General features: G+C 32.3%; 1 protein-coding gene across 1 annotated transcript in view; it reads right to left on the bottom strand.

Moving 5' to 3' along the window:
* LOC143081081 (E3 ubiquitin-protein ligase rnf213-alpha-like) overlaps positions 1 to 23,003 on the bottom strand; it is an 81,227-nt gene that overhangs the window by 29,296 nt on the left and 28,928 nt on the right. Inside the window, exons 23-36 of the mRNA XM_076257316.1 lie at positions 22,717 to 22,826; positions 22,196 to 22,333; positions 21,652 to 21,808; positions 20,154 to 20,230; positions 19,781 to 19,913; positions 18,326 to 18,433; positions 17,839 to 17,924; positions 12,329 to 12,526; positions 11,280 to 11,406; positions 10,321 to 10,494; positions 9,531 to 9,670; positions 7,654 to 7,858; positions 2,850 to 3,320; positions 1,740 to 2,169 (exon numbers count right to left, since the gene is read on the bottom strand). Of these exons, the coding sequence (XP_076113431.1) occupies positions 1,740 to 2,169; positions 2,850 to 3,320; positions 7,654 to 7,858; positions 9,531 to 9,670; positions 10,321 to 10,494; positions 11,280 to 11,406; positions 12,329 to 12,526; positions 17,839 to 17,924; positions 18,326 to 18,433; positions 19,781 to 19,913; positions 20,154 to 20,230; positions 21,652 to 21,808; positions 22,196 to 22,333; positions 22,717 to 22,826 (2,554 nt within the window). The remainder of the gene's footprint in view (positions 1 to 1,739; positions 2,170 to 2,849; positions 3,321 to 7,653; positions 7,859 to 9,530; positions 9,671 to 10,320; positions 10,495 to 11,279; positions 11,407 to 12,328; positions 12,527 to 17,838; positions 17,925 to 18,325; positions 18,434 to 19,780; positions 19,914 to 20,153; positions 20,231 to 21,651; positions 21,809 to 22,195; positions 22,334 to 22,716; positions 22,827 to 23,003) is intronic.

Raw genomic sequence — 23,003 nt, 5'->3', positions numbered from 1 at the left:
AATATGTCTCGTAAATTTTCAATTTTTGTTCAACATAATTATTTGATATTTAAAATATAGATAGGGATGTAACTGGATGATCCTTTTGTGTTTTGTTTTTGTTTTTTGTGTTTTGTTTTCCTTCGTTATTTATTTATTTATTTATTTTTATTTTTTTAATTTTTTATCTTTTCAATAGAAAATGTAAAATATTTCCAATTGAGATTTATTTATAAAAAAAACATTGTATTTATCTTATATGTATTATATTGTATGTATGTCATGTATATGTTGTAATTGTTGGAAATAAAAAAATCAAAAGTTAAAAAAAAAAATTTGGAAAAATTTTGATAATTACAACATTAATTGTGCCCATTTTTACTTTTGTGGGATCTGCTTGCAGAGTTCCAGAGAAATTTCTAAAAGAAATAGAAACAAGTTGTTTTAAATTTGTTTGGGATAATAAACCAGATAAAGTAAAAAGAAATTCAATTATTGGTCCATATGAAAAGGGAGGATTGGTCAAACTGGTTAGTGTTTCAAACAAACAGTGGAGATAAGACAGACGGAAACATTGAAAATATCCCAGATTTTTATAAGGATATTATTAAATGTTGGAAATTAACTGGTGGAGGTCTAACAAAAAAACCAGAAACATTTACTGATATAAGAAAACAAATATTGTGGAACAGTAAATTTATTAAATTTGAAAATAAAGCTATATTTTTTGAAAATTGGATTAAAAGCGATCTTATTTATGTAAATGATATCATAGATGAAAAAGGCTGTATTTCTCAAGACATCATTTTAAATAAACTAAAAAATAAATCAAACTGGATAGCTGAAATTAATTTAGTAAAGAAATCTTTACCAAAAGACTGGGCAGCAATTTTAAAATCGGAAAATTCTATAAAAAGTATTGTTAATATAAAAAGAAATCGATTTATATTGAATGGTTTACCTATAAAGTTAGAAGCATTAAAAAATAAACTTTTATATAAGTCTCTGATAAATAAAAAATTTGAACCAGCTATTGGACCAAAAAAAATGGCTGCGTATATTTGATATAGATGATGTGTAATATCAAAGTTATCTATATAAATTTTTATTCATATATTTAAAAGAAAATAAACTTAGAATTTTTAGATGGAAATTACTACAACATATTCTACCTACAAAGAAACTTTTATGCAGGTGGAAAATTGTAAACAATAGTTCTTGTAATTTTTGTACACGAGAAGAAGATTATGATCATTTCTTTATACTGTGTCCGTATTCAAAAAAATTTTGGAATAAAATAAATGAAGTTTTAAAGAACAGTAAAATAACTTTTAAGATAAAGCTAAGACACTTAGTATTTGGATATAAAACTTCTCAGGAAGAATATTTTGACTTAAACTATTTTTTAACAATTGTGGGTTTATAAATTTACAAAGCCTACTTCATATCTGATCAAAAGACAAAAAACGTCAACGTTTTCTCAATTTTTCTCAATGAGTTCAATAGAAGAGTATGTTTGAAAATCAAAAGTAACGTTTTAGCAACTATTAGAAAACATATTAAGTGATATTATTTAATATATATATAATGTAAAAAATGTAATATGTATTTTACAACTAGTCACTACCCTGAGTGATTAGTGGATTGTAACAGGGAACATCAGGAGGAGCTTGGACTCCTGAATGATATTGTAGCAAGCCAATATTTGAAATAAATATTTATTTATGTTGTTAAAAAAAAAGATATCATTTCAGAAATACCTTCTTTCTTCTGTAGCCAATTCATGAGAATCTTCAATCTGTATAACGCCTTAGGAGGATTAGATTGGGTGTCTTTCACAAAGCACAGAGCAGGTTGAATACAGTTTTTTATAAGATTATCCATTTTGAAATGTTTCTTTAGGTTTTTAATCTTATCTTTGGCATTCTCGATTTGAACTGAATTTTGATCCTTCCCTTTTGGCTTCGAAATAATCTTTGTTGTCCTGTCAGTCAATGAAGGTTCTACAGTATGATTGTTTTTCTCTTGCAGTAAAATATCAGTGGTATCCCTCCTATAATCAACAGGCATCACCACTGGATGCTTTCTAGCGCCTTCGTGTTCATCCAACGTGTTATAACCGTGATAACTCAGATCCATAAATTTCTTTTGTTGAACTCTGTTTTGCCTTACAGATCGACTACAACACCACTGAAAATGTTTAAAGACATATATATATAGAGTATACTTAATAAGCCAAACAGTAATCTGTGACACGAAGATTATCTCGACTATCGGCATAAAATTCAGAAATGGGCAATATGATGGACAGCAACATTTTGGATTCACCCAGAAGTCTCTGGGCTATAAAGTCGTGTTGACAGTCTCGAATAGATTAACACACTGAGATGAAGAGACCACAATGTTGATACTGAAATTATCGTTGTTTACTGTGAGAAATTCCTTTCAAACTAATTTAAGCAGAAAAATTAACATTAAAAATAGCTTATTCTTGAAAACAAGGCCTCAAGTCAAACTGGTACGTACTGATAGTAATGCAACCTCATACTTCCACTTCTGACTTTATACAAAATATCACTGATCTATCACAAGTAGTTCCTATCAAACTATCTAAATTTCGCTTTCCACGACTTTTACCCCTTCTAATTTATACATACATACATACATACCTACATACCTACATACCTACATACATGCATACCTACATACCTACCTACATACAGACAGACAGACAGACAGACAGACAGACAGACAGACAGACAGACAGACAGACAGACCATACATACATACAAACATACATACACGTTACTTTAGTAAGAATTATATATAAATTTGATGCTCAACATTATAAAACATCAACATATTCGTACCAGAAGTCCGTTCCAGCTCCCATGAGCCTCTGAATTAGGTTCTGTTTCTGTCTGTGTATCTCGATCTGCAATGAAATTATTTAATCTTTCTAAATCAAGCGTATCTCTACTTGTTTCTCTTTTTAATTGGTCTGTCTCATGCCCTTCTATAATGAATATCTCTTTTTCATCTTTTAAACTATTACTAGACAATCCCTCATCAACAGGAATTTCTTCATCTTCTGTTTTGTCTGAATTATCCTGAGATTCAATTATGACAGGATATAAAGGATCGCCACCTGAACTTTTACTGGACAATCCCTCGCCAGGCGGAATTTCTACATCTTCTGTTTTGTCTGATTTATCCTGAGATTCATTTATGACAGGATATAATAGATCACCGACTGATTGTACATACATTTCTGCCACTGTAGGTATATCCTCGTATTCAGGATGAACATCGTCAATGTGGACAGAATGCCAAGCCCCACACTAGAATAAACAATGATAAATACACAAAACAAATGCTTGTAAATTTCAACTGTTTTTGTATCTGAATCACAGACGTTTATTAGCGCAAATTCATATCAAATTTGTTTACCCTTTATCATAAAGCATATTGTGTGAAAACAAGTGTAATTAAATTCTAAACACTAAGGTAAATCCAAAAAGGAAAAGTCCATAAAAAACTGACACACATCAAACGTTGTTTATTCTTTAGTTTTCTATGTTGTGTCATGTGTACTATTGTTTGTCTGTTTGTCTTTTTCATTTTTCCGACGTAGTCGGTACAGTTTCGGTTTGTGCCCTTTGAACTTAAGGACGCTTAACTATGGCAACAGAATACGCATGCTCGAAAATCCTTTCTATGATTGGACAAAATGCTGTCATGGTGGGTGATTTGGTTGTGTTTGAAAAAACGTCTCTTTAATTATATCGTGATGGAAACCAAGTGAAAAACTATAAATATTTAAACTAGATTTTACAAAGATTTATATTTTTATTAAAATAATTGTTTCTCCAATAGCTCTTTGCATCCGTGACAGCTGTTTATTCGGGACAATTATATAATTTTTAATGTAAACTTTGTTGTACAAACGTACATTACTTTTAGAACGCACCTACGCATGTGAGATTTCCGCGGGGTTTTGGTGAATGTAAACAGAAAGATACGAGGACCGAGAATACTGAACACAAACAGAGAAAACGTTATTTAAATGGTATCTTTGTGCTTCTGAAGGTTATGGAAATGATAGTTTTAAACATATACTCAAATTTAAATATGTAGGATATCTTTTTTAAAGATAGTTCTTGTTAGCCATGGCGTTGTCAGTTTAATTTAGATTTATGAGTTTGACTGTCCCTTTGGTATCTTTCGTCCCTCTTTTTTAAACTACATTTTCAAACATAACATTTGAGTATTACATTTTCGATATGAATTTCTCAACCGATTTCTCTCTTATTAAGGTTCATGTGGACCCTATGAATAAAATGGCCGTATTTTTACCTCAGATTTTACTCTGAGTACAGACTAACCTACACGTCTGTAAAATATTTAAGGCATAGCATGCCCTAGATAAATAAAATTCAAATATGTTTCGTGCTTTAGAAAAATAAAAACTTACTAGGATTTTGCAGTGCACTTTTTTTCATTCCTCCAGAAATTGTCAAAATAAACTAAGTTGGGAAAACAGGTTTGAGAACTTCCCCACAGGTAATAACTGAAGTGAACTGTATTGATTGATATGGACAATAGATATCTGACATTAATTGGTGATTTAAACTGTGTACCTGAGTGGACCATATCAAGGGAAACCCAACTGTTTGTTAATTTTATCATCTTCTGCACAGACGAAAAAAAAGTGCACGGCAAAATCCAATTAAGTTATGAATTTTCTAAATTATACAATGCATTTGAATGCTATTTATCTAGGGCATGCTATGCCTTAAAACTTTTCTAGATGCACATGTTTGTCTATACTCAGAGTAAATTTTGAGGTGAAAATACGGCCATTTTAACAAAAGGGTCCACAAGAACCTTAAATGTATTATAAAACAAATAGGTTTTATCGTTTTGATATAAGCCAATGCCTTTTTACACCTTATTTCACTAAATTAAACGAAGAACATTATCAATTTCTAATCAAAATTCCATCTCATGAGTTAGGCCGTATTCAAATGATTTTTATAGTTCGTTCTTATGTTGAACCGTAAAAAGTAGAATCACAAAAATACTGAACTTCGAGGATAATTCAAAACGGAAAGTCCCTTATCAAATGGCAAAATCAAATGAAAAAACACATCAAACGAATGGACAACTACTGTCATATTCAACTGTTACACCACTGTTTCAGGTTTCGGAGGGTTTGAATCTTGCTAATATAACTAACCCCGCCATATTCTCTATGTATGTGCCTGTCCCAAGTCAGGAGCCTTTAAGATTGAAATAAACAATTAATTTCCCCATAGGCGACAATGGTAGCCTTTTTCGAGATACAGACTTTAGAAAGTTGATTTTTTTTACGAAACCTTGATAGAATCAAAGAAAAGTTAATAGGACAGTATTTTTTGGTCCCAAAAATATAGGTTCGCGTTGCTTTTCTCAGCGTATTTTCTACTTATCTCCCATGCCTATCAATTTTGCCCTTAAAAATACGTGTCTTGTTCTAGTGTTAAAAAGTCATCTCAGTGCCTTTAGGGCTACGGAATAATTTTTATTTTGCCTTTTGTATAAAGCAGAGTGCACGAAGTCTCTAAAAATAAAAAATAAGTTAAATAACGGGCGCACATATCGACCAATCAGGATTAGCCATACTCTTAATTCTGAATACCGTGTTATGCTCATAAAATGGCTGCGCCCATAAAATCTAATGGTGTATTGTAACCTATACGGTATTTAATACTTTCTTGTATCGTGCAATTCATAGTGCGTTAGATGAACAAATATATATACCGCAAGTAAACCATCTTCAAAACGTTCTGGCACTACTCTCTGAATTTTCACAATTTTTTATCGGAGGTGACCCCAGTCGAAAAATGTGAAGAAAAAAAATCTCTTTTTTTGAGTAAATGCGGTACTGCTAAAAAGGGTCTTAAGATAATGCCCACTTTCTCCAATGATTCTTTATATATCATTAAGTACTGATTATATTGATACCAAAACCAATCCAATATGTAACTACTACGGTGAATTTTTAACAACAGTTTTAAATGAAACCATTTTCGTCTAAAAGTACATTTTTGAAACAGACTATAGCATTTCCAAATATGGTATATGTGTATATATTTGTGTTTTAACATCGATTACTGTTTGTTAACTATAAATTGACATGCTTGATCTTATTCTTTTAGTTTGTTATTCGTGTGAACACTTCAATGTTCGAAGGGGATCATTTCCGTACATTTTCGCTGAATTTGGTAATTTCGATAACAGCACTTGGGTCGAGATTGTTATGTTTAAAAATTCATTTATATTCACAAACTCTAGACGTGTAATTGCTCTTTTCGAACAAATCAGCAGAACTTAGAAAATGACATATTCGTTCCTCAGTAAGTCAAAAGTCGAGCCCACCCTTGTTTCTGAGGTAAAACACAATACAAAACGAAACAGACTATAGCTTAAAAACTAGATAATCAATTTTTCATTTGTCACAAAAAAAAATACGGTTTCACATCAAATGTCAAGTAAAATGACTGTTTTTGACACTTTTTGAGTACTATGATAAAGAAATGTCCATGCTGTATAGATTGAAATAAACAATTAATTTCCCCAAGGCGACAATGGTAGCCTTTTTCGAGATACAGACTTTAGAAAGTTGATTTTTTTAACGAAACCTTGCTAGAATCAAAGAAAACTTATCAGCACAACATTTTTTGGTCCCAAAAATATAGGTTCGCGTTGCTTTTCTCAGCGTATTTTTACTTATCTCCCATGCCTATCAATTTTGCCCTTAAAAATACGTGTCTTGTTCTAGTGTTAAAAAGTCATCTCAGTGCCTTTAGGGCTACGGAATAATTTTTATTTTGCCTTTTGTATAAAGCAGAGTGCACGAAGTCTCTAAAAATAAAAAAATAATGGGCGCATATATCGACCGATCAGGATTAGCCATACTCTTAATTCTGAATACCATGTTGCGCCCATAAAATCTAATGGTGTATTGTAACCTTAATACAGTGGTTGTCGTTTGTAGGTGAGTTACATATTTGTTTCTCATTTCTTTTTTTTACAGAAATTATGCCGTTGGTTTTCTCGTTTAAATTGTTTTACATTGTCATGTCGGTGCCTTTTATAGCTGACTATGCGGTATGGGGTTTGTTCATCGTTCAAGGCCGTACGTGACCTATAATTGTTAGTTTTTGTGTCATCTTTTGCGTCATTTTGCGTCATTTTCAGATAAATATGTCAAAATCTACATTTAACCTCTATGCTCTAGTTTGAGCCATTGCAGCCATGTTGGTCGGTAGGCATGGTCGTCGAAAACTTTTTTTTAAACTAGATACCCCAATAATGTAAACTAGATACCCAAATAATGATAGTGGTCAAGTTTCATTAGTGTAAACATATTTTATTAATTATATTCAGGTACATACATAGGCATTTACATAATAATACAAGTGAAATAATTAATAGGATCCAGAAACAAGCTCTTAGCTTATATTAATCCGTTTCCTAAAGTTTCATTGAATTTGTCCATGTAAATAAACGTAGTTTCAGAGGAGAAGATTATTGTAAGAGAAAGAATCCATCTTAACTTTCCGACATTGTATAATGGCAAATAACATCGCATTGAATAATTCTATAGTTCTTGTTTTTCAATCACATTACCTGAAATCCAGTGAATTGTCCACATGCTATGCCAGGTACTTGAATCAGTAAAACAACATGAATATTTGATGTCCTTTCAGAAACCTGTTGCAGTTCTCCTTTAATTGTGTACCTTGCACAAGCAATTAACTTTTCATTGTCATCACCAGAGTCACATTGGACTATCAGCAGTAGGTCTGCAGTGGTTGTATGTTGAAAAAAGGACCTGAAAAAAATGTTGAACTTATGGAACGGAATTGAATAAACGTAATAGTGGACTACCGAGTTTCAATTCTCATAAATCAACTATAAATATACCAATCATGATAACAAAAGAAGAATATGTGAATCACATGCTCTCAAAAAGATCAGAGAACGGATGCGTCAACGGGATAATTTTGTATGCCTTGTTCAAATTCAGACCAGTATGCCTTTGTCTATTAATTTATCCTTTTGTAATTAAAATTTCTTTACAAAATACACTGCACCATCCCATATTAAACAGGTAATTACCGTAATGAGTAATAATACATGTCTATGTTCAAGTTCAATATGTATGCTTTATTGGAACATGATTATAATTTAATACGCAAGACGCGCGTTTCGTCTACATTATGCCGGCGTCACACAAAAGCGTATACACCGGTGTGCAGACGTTCAGAGAAAATTTACAAAGTCTGTAAACGTTAGTTGCACGCCAAAGGAACGCTAAGCAATCGTTAAACGCGCGTTGCATAAGTTTCGTGTAAGTCGAAATGCAACGGCATACACTTGGTGAACTCCAGGAATGTTTTATGATGCATAAAAATTTTCATCCAGCTCAAGCGTTCGTCTAGCGTTTACCTGTACGCTACACGCACGTAATACATACGCTACAAGTGCGTTGAAAACGCTACAGATAAGTTTGAGGCACGTTTAGGGCACCTTGTATACGCCTCAAGATCGTTCGACGTTAACTAAAACGTATGCGGGTGTGTTTGTAACAAACAACCCATAATAAAACGCCCGAGACACGCCGACAGCACGGATTATCGTCCCAGATACGACCGGGACGCGTCTCAAATACGTTTAAGAGACTTTTTTCCTTCGTAGCGTGCATTCCATTTACCCTAAACAAACGCTATGCATACGCCAATATACGTTACTTGAACGCCCAATAAATGCTTAGGTACGCTTCTCGTACGCCCAATACACGCTTAACGCTCGTTGTGCACACGATACAGATAGGATTGACAGGTTGAATGCATCCAACATTTCTAGCGTATTGGCAGCGTACATGATTTTTTACCACGCCGGAGATATACTCTGATGTGTGACGCCGGTATTAGACTCATCAATGAAGCTCATATCAATATAGTAATCAAAGCCAAACAAGAACAAAGTTGAAGAGCATTGAGGACCCAAAATTCGAACTTGTTGTGCCAAATACAGCGAATGTAATTAAAACCAATGACTTCACTGATACTATATACAGTGCGTATGTGAAATATTGCTTTATAAAGGGTTTAACATTTTTCTGCATCATATTTGCGTTAACATTCCAACTTTTCACACTATCATAAGTGAATAAAATTTCATCATAGGGTACAGGCGATAGGTTGTTGGTATCCTATATAGTTAGATTGGCGATTCAAGAGAATAATAAAATCGAGAAATAGCTAGTAGAACGGTCTCATTTACTAAATAAAAACATTTTTTTTACTTGAAATAAATTTCGACGTCTATTGAAATTCCTGACAGAATATATATCGAACGTTTTGAAAAAGACCTATAACAAGCAATTATTCTTTTCCTTAATAAAAACATACATAAAAATACAAATTTCTTTTGTAGCAAAATTCATTTTCAAATTTTTCCTAAATAGAATATCAAATAATTATTTGTAAAATTGGAATTACCTAATTTGACTCCTAAACTGTTGTTCTGTATCAAAAGACTGCAATGTCACCAATAATACATTTCCTCTTCGTAAACTAGTCATGGATTTACAGAGCATGTCTATGTCAGCATTTGAGAGCAATTTCGAATGAGTTGTTATCTGATGAATATGCAATGATTATTTAAATAATACAATTCAGTTTTTACTTTATATTTGAAAAGGTAAGTAATGTAACTTTAAAGGGAAGGAGAATTTCATGGGATTTAATAACGTCTGTTTAGGCTCAGTTGATAAATTGTTAGATATGAAAAACTAGTATTTTTATTTTGACATAACTGATAAATTAAAATATTTTAATCCAAGCTAGGATTAATATATTTCCTATTTGGCGTTTACTTCCGTATGAAATGAAAAGAGAAGAAATTAGCATTAAAGCATTCAACTTTGTGGGGACTCTTTTGAGTATGTTCATAGTAACTAATCTTTCTTTCCAAACCAACAGAACATATAACACTAACCAGTAACACATCTCAATCTATTATTCTTTGTATAACAGATTTCAGTTTTATTTCTTAGATTAGATAATTGTTGCTGTATAGCTTTGGTAAACGAATCACTAATACTACCATGTCAAATCATGCGAAAAAATCGATAACGATAAGGGTACAACTGTTATGTGGAAAAAAAATGAAGAGTGGGTGTCCTGAGGGTAAACAGAATCGGGATACTATAAAATAATTTTAGTAGGTATATATAGACTGGCAATGCATTTCCGTATTTTTGTAAGAACAAAATTTCAAACGCCTTACCTGAACAACAAGATTTGGTTCCTTTAGATCATCCAACTTAAAATGGAGATAATCGAACAGGTTTTCGTGATGCTGATCGAGAAAATATTTAGCAAATATGATTTTGTCTTCCTTCAATAAAACTGCCGAAGGAGATGCACACCACAATAGAATTTCTTTGGAAAAATCTAGTACCTTAAAATAAATAGACCTACGTTAAGCTCAGATAAACACATTTGCGAAGGATGAAATTTTCATTTCTAAGTTATTGTGCTTTAGTATTTATTGCAAAATGCAAAATGTTTGATTGCAATTTGTCACTTCACAAAATTACCGTCTATGTTGGGTTATACAGCCAGCGTCTAGGAAGAACTGTGCTGATGTTTGAAAAGATATGAAGATAGTAAAGAAACATATAGTTTGACATTTCTTTTTAGATAGCTATTTACAACTGAGTACCAAAGGTATTTTGGATTTCTATGCCATTGCTTTGGCGCCAATTTTATGAAGACCCAACATCTATAGTTATGTAATAGCATAGAATACAGATAAAAAAGGGTAAGCCTTGTCGGCAAAGTATGTGCTTCCCGTCACGTTGTCCTTGGTCAAGCTTAAAACTATTGACTCCGACAAACCAGTGTTAAAATTTCGGGGCCTTTTTATAGCTGACTATGCGGTATGGGCTTTACTCATTGTTGAAGGCCGTACGGTGATCTATAGTTGTTAATTTCTGTGTCATTTTGGTCTCTTGTGGACAGTTGTCTCGCTGGCAATCATACCACATCTTCTTTTTTTTATATTGAATGCAGGATGCAGGATTAAAATAAAGTGGACCTACGACATTTTCATAATATCTTGCCTTTTGAGACAGTGATAAACGACAATAGATTATTTCAAAACCTGCATAGAACAGACAAACGAAATAAAAAAAAAATTCACGCTTATTTAAACTCGCTTTTGTTAGTAAGGGTGGTCAATACCTCTTCCTCCAACGCGAAAATATTTTCATCAGTGCAATTCTTTTCTTGACAAGCATGAAGTATAATTGCTGCACAAGCATCGGCATGATATCCAATAAAAGCGTCATTAATCTTTTTGGCATCTTGCCTAAAATTAAATATATATATATATATATATATATACTGGTATACAAATAAAAATGTAGTACAAAATGCAGTGTTAGTATTTATGATTTATGACATTTTTTCCATTCCGTTTAACAATTCTGTGATAATCATGGGTGAAACAATGGCTTTCAGGTTTATGGTTTTTGATAGTCTGAAACATAATGTGATCCTTATATAAGATGCTAATATCTGGTCTATTCCAGCTTTTTTATTTGTTAATAAACATGTTTTCTTTTTTTATCCGAAACGTAATATATATATATAGTTATAATAACATTTTTTTTATATTCAAAAATCTTTACATGCTACATACATGTAAGTACATCTTATATTATTAAAACAAATTCTTGCATCAACATAAATTTACCGTTATGCGTAAGCATTATTTGGAAAACTGTTAAAAAACACCTGGTTAATAGTTTGATTAGGCAGCAACCATTTGATTTTCGGGGGGGGGGGGGGGCTATGGTTTTTTTTTGGAAAAAAAAGTTTGTTTCCAGTTTTTGGAGAAAAAAATAATTTGTTTTTGACCCTGTGAAAAAAAAATGTTTGTTTCACCCTCAGCTGCCACTATATGTAATGCTAAAATTGAAAGAAAAAAATTGTTTTCGACATGTCGCTAAAAAAATAGATTGTCTTTCGCCGAAGTCGAAAAAAAAGTTTGTCCAGAAAAAAAATCCATAGCCCCCCCCCCCCCGGCCGAAAATCAAATGGTTGCTGCCTTATTGTTTGAATAAACACACCGCGAGATACATCGAGGTGCAATATTTTGTCTCCGTCTCTTTTGTCATATTTTTATTGATTCGTATTATTTTGAAATGTGAAAAATTTCGAAAACATTTATAAACAATCATTCGTAAGATAATTAATAACCATTACCACTTGTCATTTTACTAACAAACCTTGGTCTAAGATGTCTCATATGCAAAGGTACTTTCACTTCACAAAATTTCTGTGCCCATTCCTGCAATTTAACTGTCAGTTGTAGTTGAGCTGATGTAAGCATAGTCTTGAGTGACAAGAAATGTTTCTCCAAACGATTAATCAGTGGTATTGGAAACTTTTCATACACAATCTGTTTCTCTGCTACGACAATCAGTCTGATATAGAATGTAAAAATGAAAGCAATTTAAGATTAGATTGAAACTAAAGTACATAAGATGAAAGTTTTGTTTAATAAAAATTTACCCTGTCTGTGAAAGGCTTATTAATAGAGATATAAAACATACAAATAAAAAAAAATCTAACTATACTGATCTAATGTGTGTGTCGCATTTCATGGGAGAAAGTTGATCTTAAAAAAACAAAACTATATCTGTTTGGTAATTTTAAAAAAATAATAAAAAAATACCATTCTATGAATAAGGTGGTCTAAATTGAAAATGATACAATTTTTTCATACTTTGCCAAAATATAGTTTTTATTGATATAAGTTCAAAAATATAATGAAAATGATAGGTCACCGTGCATTTTCTCAAGCTACAGGTTATGACAAGATTACACATTTTGTATGGATTATACAGGAAAAACATCAATGTGTGATTAAAAGCTTAACTAAATGATAGAATTAAAAAAAACCGAGAAGATAGCTTTCAGTAAATGCTTTGAGAATACCAAAAGAAAAGATAAGCTCACCGTACGTTTGTTCTGGCTAGAATACAAATTTGCAAAATTCCATGTAGATTCCTACCGAAAATGCACTTTTTCAGAGTTATCTCCCCTTTATATATTTCAAAAAATAAAAAATCAAGTAAAAATAATCTTTACTTTTACCAATATTCATATTTAAAAATTATTATCATTTACATTTGTTCTTTTAAATGAATATTCACATTAGTTATCTGCTTTTCTGCATCAAAGTTTGCTAACTTAATTGAAAATCGGGAACTTAGGTTCTTTGAATTTTACAATCCAAGATGGCGAAAGACGTTTATCGCGATAAAATACCCGTAGCACTGGCCACATGTGTCATAATGAATCACATTTACGCGTTAAAGTCAACACAATTACGTTGCTACGATAAATTACTTTTACGCGTTACAACATCATTTAACGCGATAAAACATCGTTTAACGCGATAAAACATCGTTGGATGGAGTTATGGAATAATGTTACTAGCAAAATACTATGATCTGTTCGCTTTTTTTGGAGTATCGTGGTGTCCTGGACATTACAGACGAGGAGAATAATGAAGATATTACATGGTGTCTTCCTCTCACGATTAAACCATTCTCTTTAACTAACCAGATTTCAAAATAGCAAACACTGTTTGTTAACTGAAAACCATACAAGTTCTAATGTCCTATTTGTAACAGGTATCTTGAACAACATGGACTCTGAATGCATCGCTTTACGCGATTTACTATCAAAAACAAGTGCTGGAAATGAAAACATACCACCAAAAACACATGAAGATGACACCAATGACGACGATAACATTTTAGCACACTCGGAAATGAGTTACAGCCTTCAACGTGTAACCTAGGCTCACACTGATCAGCAAGGTATAAAGGGTTCCAAAAAAAGATGTAGTGTAAGACCATTCAAACAGAAAAGCCAACGTCTAATCTATATAAAAAAATGAGAAACACTTATGAATTAAATTGAGAATGGAAATGGGGAATGTGTCAAAGAGACAACAACCCGACCAAATAAAAAACAACAGCAGAGGGTCACCAACAGGTCTTCAATGTAGCGAGAAATTCCCGCACCCGGAGGCGTCCCTCAGCTGGCCCCTAAACAAATATGTACTAGTCCAGTGATAATGAACGCTATACTAATTTCCAAATTGTACACAAGAAACTAAAATTAAAATAATACAAGACTAACAAAGTCCAGAGGCTCCTGACTTGGGACTGGCGCTAAAATGCGGCGGGGTTAAACATGTTTGTGAGATCTCAACCCTCCCCCTATACCTCTAACCAATGTAGAAAAGTAAACGCATAACAATACGCACATTAAAATTCAGTTCAAGAGAAGTCCGAGTCTGATGTTAGAAGATGTAACCAAAGAAAATAATCAAAATGACAATAATACATAAATAACAACAGACTACTAGCAGTTAACTGACATCAACAAACGACAACCACGGTACCAGGTACCTGACTTAGGACAGGTGCAAACAAATGCAGCGGGTTTAAACGTTTTAATAGGCACCAACCTTAATCCAACTTGAAACAATAGTGTAATATCACAAAGTAGAAAGACACACTTTAAGATATCAACTGAAATGGCTTAACTCTATCAAATGACATATCACTTCACGAATAAGTTTGATCTATGACTCAATGTAAATACAAAATAAAACAATGGGGTTATAGTCAAACAATATCAGAAAGACAATCATAACCTTGAACAAAATTCAGGACAGATAACGGGCAGAGAAACGGACGGACAGAGAGACAGATTATTTCAGCTTTACAGGTAGGGCACTAATAATAGCGCCCATTTTAGGGGGAGGGGATAAATAATCTGCTCTCCGTACATGCCATATTACAGAACAACGCAGTATTTAGAGGTAAAAAATGTCGAACATGAATGATTGCGCGGAAAAAGAAAAAAACCCGACTTAGTAAGTAGTAAAAATAAAAGAATAACATCCTCCTTTCCCAATGGATATCAAATAGTCATCCTCTTACTTTAGGCACATTTTATTATAGGGCATGGTTTGCTAGATGCTCGATGTATGCTCTTAATAGCCTTTTGTTTTGAACATGTTTCCAATTCACACACGATTGCTAGCTGATAAATTCATAATAGAAACCAGGATTGAAATTTTGTATTTGCGCCAGACGAGCGTTTCGTCTACAAAAGACTCATTAATGACGCTCGAATGTCTCGGTTATCTGACTGACAGCGGTGTAACAATATCCAATTGTAATGTTTAACTGAGGTATGGTTGATAGATATAGTAAAGATATGTCATGTTTACACCATCTACAGAAAAAAAAACTTCACTTGTAGAGACTTATGTAAGTATACGTCAAACTACCAAAGTTTATGGTAAACCCTTATGTTAGATACAGACATCAAAAGATGCAAAAAAGTAAAGTATCTGAAAAACGTGACATATAAACAAAATGTTTTTAAGACAAAACGTAAAGACAGGTTGACAAATGTAAATCTAGATGGACTTTTAATTAACATGATCAGTCCATATATATACATATAAAAAGTAATCTTAAGGTGGTATGGGAGTCTAAAATAAAAATGATAGAATTTGTTCATACTTTGCCAAAACGTTGTATCTATTGATACATGTTGAAAAATATAATAAAAATGATAGGTCACCGCGCATTTTCTCAAGCTACAGGACGGGACAAAATGACACATTTTGTATGGATAATACAGGAAAAAACACCATTTTGTGATTAGAAACTAAACAAAATGATAGAATTGTTAAATACTTGAGGAAAAGATAGCTTTCAGACACTGCTTTGAGAATACCAAAAGAAAAGATAGGGTCACCGTACGTTTTTTCCTGCTAAAATACAAAATAGGAAAATTTTATACAGAATCCTTCAGAAAATGCACTTTTTTAGAGTTACCTCCCCTTAAAATGCCAATTTAAAAAAAAAAACAAAAACAACCAAAAATAATTACCATTTGCAAAAATATCAATATTTAGAAGTTATATTCTTATAAATTGGTACTTTTAAATGAAAATGTACATGAAACATCTGCATTCCTGCATCAAATTTTGCTAACTTGATGGAAAATCTGGACCTTTGATTCTCTGTTTTTTACAATCCAAGATGGAGGAAGACACCCATACCACCTTAAATGAAATTAAACGTTGCTTTATCACGTTATAGTAGCTTTTAAAACGAGTTAATGTTGTTTTTAACGCGTTTAAGTTGCATTTAACGCGTTAAAGTTGCAAGTAACGCGTTTAAGTTGCATTTAACGCGTTAAACATGCTTTTAACGCGTTAAAGATGCTTTTAACGCGTTAAACATGCTTTTAACGCGTTAAAGATGCTTTTAACGCGTGAAAGATGCTTTTAACGCGTTAAAGTTGCATTTAACGCGTAAAAGTTGCATTTAACGCGTTAAAGTTTTAAAGTTGCATTTAACGCGTTAAAGTTGCATTTAACTCGTTTAAGTTGTATTTAACGCGTTAAAGATGCTTTTAACGCGTTAAAGTTGCATTTAACGCGTAAAAGTTGCATTTAAGGATGTCTGCTTGTCATGTTTTGGAATTTTTGTCAGATTTTCAGAATCCTCTGGTTTTATCCATTTGAATGCCTTAAAAAAATTTCCCCATGAACCCCTTTTTTTCCTTTTATAAATCTTTAACATGTATAATTATAAGTCATTCTTTAGAGTCTTATAAAATTTTATTTATTTTTTAATAGTGTTTGAGAACTTTAACTGGTCAATGATAAAGCTATGAAAAATCAAGAGAGAACATTTTCCCGCCAAAATTGCAATGGCTAATATCATGAAAACAAGCACATTGACCCCCATATTTTTTTTGCTTTTTTGATTCCTTAATTTATTCCATATCAATGCATACTAGTTTTATGAAAAGTTATTTATTTTGAAACTGAGCAGCGAACATCCTTAACGCGTTTAAGTTGCATTTAACGCGTTAAAGATGTTTTTAACGCGTTAAAGATGCTTTGAACGCGTTAAAGTTGCATTTAACGCGTTTAAGTTTTAAAGTTGCATTTAAAGTTTTAAAGTTGCATTTAACGCGTTAAAGCTGCATTTAACGCGTTAAAGATGCTTTTAACGCGCTTAAATTGCTTTTAACGCGTTAAAGTTGCATTCAACACGTAAAAGTCGCATTTAACGCGTTTAAGTTGCATTTAACGCGTTAAAGATGTTTTTAACGCGTTAAAGATGCTTTGAACGCGTTACAGATGCTTTAAACGCGTTAAAGTTGCATTTAACGCGTTAAAAAAGATTGTCACGCGTTAAAGTTGTATTTTTCTTATCTTTTTACGCGGTAACCTTCTTTTAACGCGTTAACCCCTCTTTTATCACGTTAAACCTTCATTTAACGCGTTAAACCTTCATGTTACGCGTTAATTCTTATTTTAATGCGATAAGTAATTAATGACGATGATAATAAAAATGTGCTGAAAATCAATAAACTTTATCGCGTTAATTGACAAAGTTGTGAAAGATGTGGCTTTTCATTTAGTATGTTTCGAGTAAAATCTGACGCCTTAAAACGTTGTTATGGCGAAAGAAGAAAGTATTTTCGGTCATTTTTTGTAGTTTTGTGCTTAACGCGTTAAACAATTAAATAACGCGTTAAAAATTATTTAAACGCGTTAAAACTGTATTTATCGCGTTAAATGTGATTTTATCGCGTTAAATGTTAACGCGTTACTTTATCGGGTTTTTGACATGTACGGCCTTTAATAGACACTCATACCACCTTAATATCTGTAAATTAATACCTGAACTTTTTATGGACTCGACATTTTACCCTGTGTGTACCAAGACCAAGATCAACGTATCGCTCGCCACCAAATTCTACATAATACTGAAATATAGTTTTTAAATGGTAATAAGCACTCACATATTAAAACCAAATTTAAAATCTGAATAAAAAACATTCTAGAATCGTCTGTTTTCGCCATTTAAAAATTAAAACCGTTTTTTATATTTTCTATTGCTTTAAATGCAAGTGAGAGGTTTAACGTATGAAACCAGGTTCAGTCCACCATTTTCTACATTTGAAAATGCTTGTACCGGCTCAAGAATATGACATTTGTTGTCCATTCGTTTGATGTGTTTTCTCATTTGATTTTGCCATTTGATTGAAAATATTCCGTTATGAATTTTCCTCGGGGTCGGTATTTTTGTGATTTTACTTTTTTGATATTTTAAAGACTTATATTGGTGTTAATATATTAGTTGGTTGTTCTAATTGTCTGAACATACCTGATTCAATGCATCGTAGAGACTTTCATACAGGTTTTCCAGATTGAGCAAGATAACTGTGCTACCTGTTTCCATACAAACTTTAATGCTGTTGATATTTCTACATATCTGTTTACATGAATCAAAAATAGAGAAATAAAATATCTGTACCATTACAGAGTTTGTTGTTTATAATTTTCAAAAGCAATTGCAAGATATTTGTGAGATGGATTGTTATTTTTTTAACTTGGAAAATCATCAAGTTATTACAGATAGTATATGTTTTGGAAAATATTTTAATGACCTTTACTTTAAAGTCACCTATTTGAACTCGTAACATCAATAGTGGGATTATGTCATGTATTCTTTTAAGAATATGTATGTATGCCTTGGTGCAATGGGGACGCTGAAGTGCGATAGTCATGTTGAAATGCGAGCGTCCTCCGTTTTGTCTTATAACAGAGGGACGGAAGATACCAGAGGGAGAGTCAAACTCATAGATAGAAAATAAACTGAAAACGTCATGGCTAAAAATAAAAAAGTCAAACAGACAAATCATAGTACAGAAGACACAACATAGCAAACTAAAGACTAAGCAACACGAACCACACCAAAAACTTAGAGTAGTCCGGAAGGGTATGCAGATTCTACTCAACATGTGACAACTTCGTATTGCTTATGTTATGAAAATCCGGTAAATCGGTAGGCCACATTCGTGAAAAACACAAATGATTGGACATAGTGTTTGAGTTTGTAAACCGAGATAAGACCATGGTAGATTGACTATGAAATATATATCTCGTATCTTAATAAAGCATTTCATATTTCCTCATGTGATCTATCTTTAGTTATTCATTGCATTTAAACAGGGCAACCAAATATATGTGCTGCTTATCGTTTTGTTTAATTCTGACTTAGCAAGAAGTATATACATTTCTATACCGGCTTGAATACAGTTATCAGAAGTACCTGGCTAATAATTTGATATGCCAGACATGGGTAAAATGTAGTTGCCTCAAAATGGTATCTAACACTACAGGGAGATAACTTTGTAAAATCAGCTAAACGTTTTAATTACATTGTGTTATTAAGGATTTATTAAGCTTCTCAATTATCAAAATAAGCGTTTGTCAAACTGCTTTACAAGCAGTGTAATTTTACTGATAAATTGGTTTGTTCAAATTTTTGGAAATTTTTATATTTTTGTCAAAGGGTCAAAGTAAATACTTTTTTTTAAATTTTATGAAAATTAAACGAGCCAAATTAATTTTAGTGAAGGTGTTGGGTACCACCTTAATTAACGATAACAAACGAAATATGTATTGAAGTATAATTATTTACATACAGAGGTATAAAACCTTGATTTTTCATTCAATGATAAGCTTGTGTTCAATCAATGTGGAAATTACATTCTTTTCTTCTTTTTTACTCTGAATCTATACAATAAAACTGTGTGTCTCTATAGATATATTAAACCTGTGTATATTCCTGGTCACTAGGAAAGCTACTACCAAATATAACCATTACATTCTCCATGGCAAAGATTTTCTGCTGTAATATTGTCAGAGCACCATAATTCTCTGTCAGTAATAACAAGTATCTAGTCTCACTAAAATAAAATCTTACGTTTAGAATCTGATCTAAGAATATGTTATTTTCTGCTTTCTATAGATATAGGAAGATGCATATATATGTATATATATGATTCTTAAAAACAATATACAGAAAAATATGATATACGTCTTTTCATTGTTTTATTCTTTTCCTTAAAAAAAACTTAAATGTCTTGAGTGAATGTGTCGTGATTAGCAAAATTGAAAATCTATGTCTATATTATAATTATGATTACCTATTGGAAATTTTGTCTCCTATAAGACAAGCCTGGATCAGTCCTGGTGGCGAATTGTCGGGATCATCAACTTTTGGCTAGATATAGAAATATGATATAAATATTCTAATAGCAGATAATACAATGCTGATGATTTTTTTCATAAAAAAGTCATGATAGACACATTATCAATATGATGTCTATATATAACAATTGTTCGACAAGATAAATATAAAAGAGATGTGGTATGATTGCCAATGAGATAACTCTCCACAAAAGACCAAAATGACACAGAAATTTACCACTATAGGTCACCGTACGGCCTTCAACAATGAGTAAAGCCCATACCGCATAGTCAGCTTTTAAAGGTTCCCGAAATTACAATGTTAAACAAGAGCTAACGGCCTCAATTATGTACAAAAATTGAACGAAAAACACATATGTAACACATATACAAACGACAACCACCGAATTACAGGCTCCTGACTTTGGACAGGCACATACGTAGAGAATGTCGCGGGGTTACACATGTTAGCGGGATCCCAACACTCCCCTAACCTGGGACAGTGGTGTAAAAGTAAGAACTATAAAAGCAGTTGATAAAGGCTTAACTAATAATAATACAAATAAGTGGTTACTTCAGATGCACAACATACATGCATTAAATGTCTGAAAGCACCAATAAAAGGTTGAATAAAAAATGACGTTTAAGTATATTTAACTACACATGAACACTTTTTGTACCAAGATATCAAGAGATGCGTTCACAAGGTGAACATTTGTTACTCAACTTTTTTAAATTGTCTTATTGCAATAAAACGTGTAACAATTTTCAAATCAAATAAATGGTATAGTGTGTTTGAAATAATGGGATAATAATAATCCTACCAAATATGCGTTTTTCATTATAATTAAAGTATTAAAGTGAAGAGACGGACATCTTTAATGTAACCCCACTCCCCTGATGCGCGAGTGGTGAAGGACTATCATCCGACTCTTAAAAGTAAAATAACAAAAATCCTGAACTCCGAGGAAAATTCAAAACGAAAAGTCCCTAATCAAAAGGCAAAATCAAACGATAAAACACATCAAACAAATAGACACAACTGTCATATTCCTGACATGGTACATGCATTTTCAAATGTAGAAAATTATGGATTAAACCTGATTTTATAGCGCTTAACTTGTATGACAGTCACATCAAATTCCATTATATTGACAAAGATTTGTGTCAAAACGAACCGACACAATAGGTAAAAATGACACAATAGGTAACAATGTCGCAAATAGGGGTACAGCCGCAACACGAACCCCACTAAAAACTGGAGGTGGACTCAGTTGGAAGAATAAGCAGATCCTGTTCAACACGCGACACCCGTCGCGTTGCTCAAGTCTCAATATTAGTTTTGAGAAACTAACAAACTGTCATTTATTTCTCCTCATGTATGAAGACATCCAACTAATCATTTTGACCCCTCAACTATTACAAGTTAAATATATTAAATCTATTTTTCTATACCTGTTCATATCTTTCTACAATAACTTTTCTACAAAAAATATCCACAGGTTTGATAGTGTCCAAGCCACCGAAATTTCTCAATATACAATGTTGCAATTGTAGCCATGTTGGTTTCTGTTCCGATTTTGATGCAAATGCATACAACATCTTGATTAAACTGAAAGATATACTGGTAGCATGAAATTTACTACTCAAATATATTCTATATGTTCATTTCCAAACATTGTGTAAGTGTAAGTTTAAACTTTTAGAAGTACAAGGCAAATGAATGTATATATGCTGCACAGTTTTGATATTAAAAAAAGTAGTTGTGTTTTAAATTATCCTCTTTCGGATAGGAATTCGAACAGTTTTAGACGAAATAGGAATTCCTATGTGAATTACCTTGTCTATATTTACAGAAGTACAACCTATAGTCCGTCATATTATAATGTTATAAAAATTACAAATGTCTCGTCATTCGCAACAATTAAACAGCTGGTCTGGTGCATAACTGTTATATTTAATTCCTTTAATATATCTTTAGAAATGGTAATTCTTTTACCTATAAAAATCTCTGAGTCCAAAAAATTCTCTCATTTCCGCTGAGGCCAGCTGAAACAGATCTAAATACGACTCTGCCAGTGGCTGTATAAGTGGTTTTATACAGTTCAATACGTTTCTGTTTGTGCAACAAATTCCCCTGTCAATATCAAAAATTCATATAAAAAGATGATGCTGATTTTTTTCGTTTTCTTTCTTCCGGTCCAACAGCTTGTCCTTTATATCACAAATTTAAACTTTCTTGTGCATTTATATGAGAAAAAAACCATTGGGAGATTTCAAAAAAATAATTTCAGGGTTAAACAATCTATTCCAGTGGAACTTATCCTTTTTTTTTCTGTGGCTCGTGGACAAGTCGAATATCATTCGTTATTCTACTTTCGGCATTATAAATTCTTTATTCATATTAAAAAAAATCAATGAACTTCATACTTTAATCGAATTTTCAATTGATATCATAGCAACTAATGCAATAAGTACACAAATTCAACATAAAAACAACAATAAAATAATAAACCTTACTCTGCACTTTCAATCAATTCAGTTATATCAGGAACGTCACGTTGTACAAGTATACCACGGTTCATTTTAGCCGGATCAAGTGACCAATTTGATATACCAATGAAGGCAACCTATAGGAGAAACATTTTATTTTGTATGAACGAAGTTATACTATACAGGCTCAGATGTGTCTGCTTTAAACAAAATTTAAGACTTTAAATCAGATGTTTTTTTTTAGTTACAATCCAGTGCCAAATATGAAATGATTGTTGAAGACCTAAACCATGACGACAGAAAATGTAACACTT

The sequence above is a fragment of the Mytilus galloprovincialis genome, chromosome 6 (assembly GCF_965363235.1).
Source record: "Mytilus galloprovincialis chromosome 6, xbMytGall1.hap1.1, whole genome shotgun sequence".
NCBI classification, from domain to species: Eukaryota; Metazoa; Mollusca; class Bivalvia; order Mytilida; family Mytilidae; genus Mytilus; species Mytilus galloprovincialis.
This window is presented reverse-complemented; position numbering and strand designations above follow the sequence as displayed.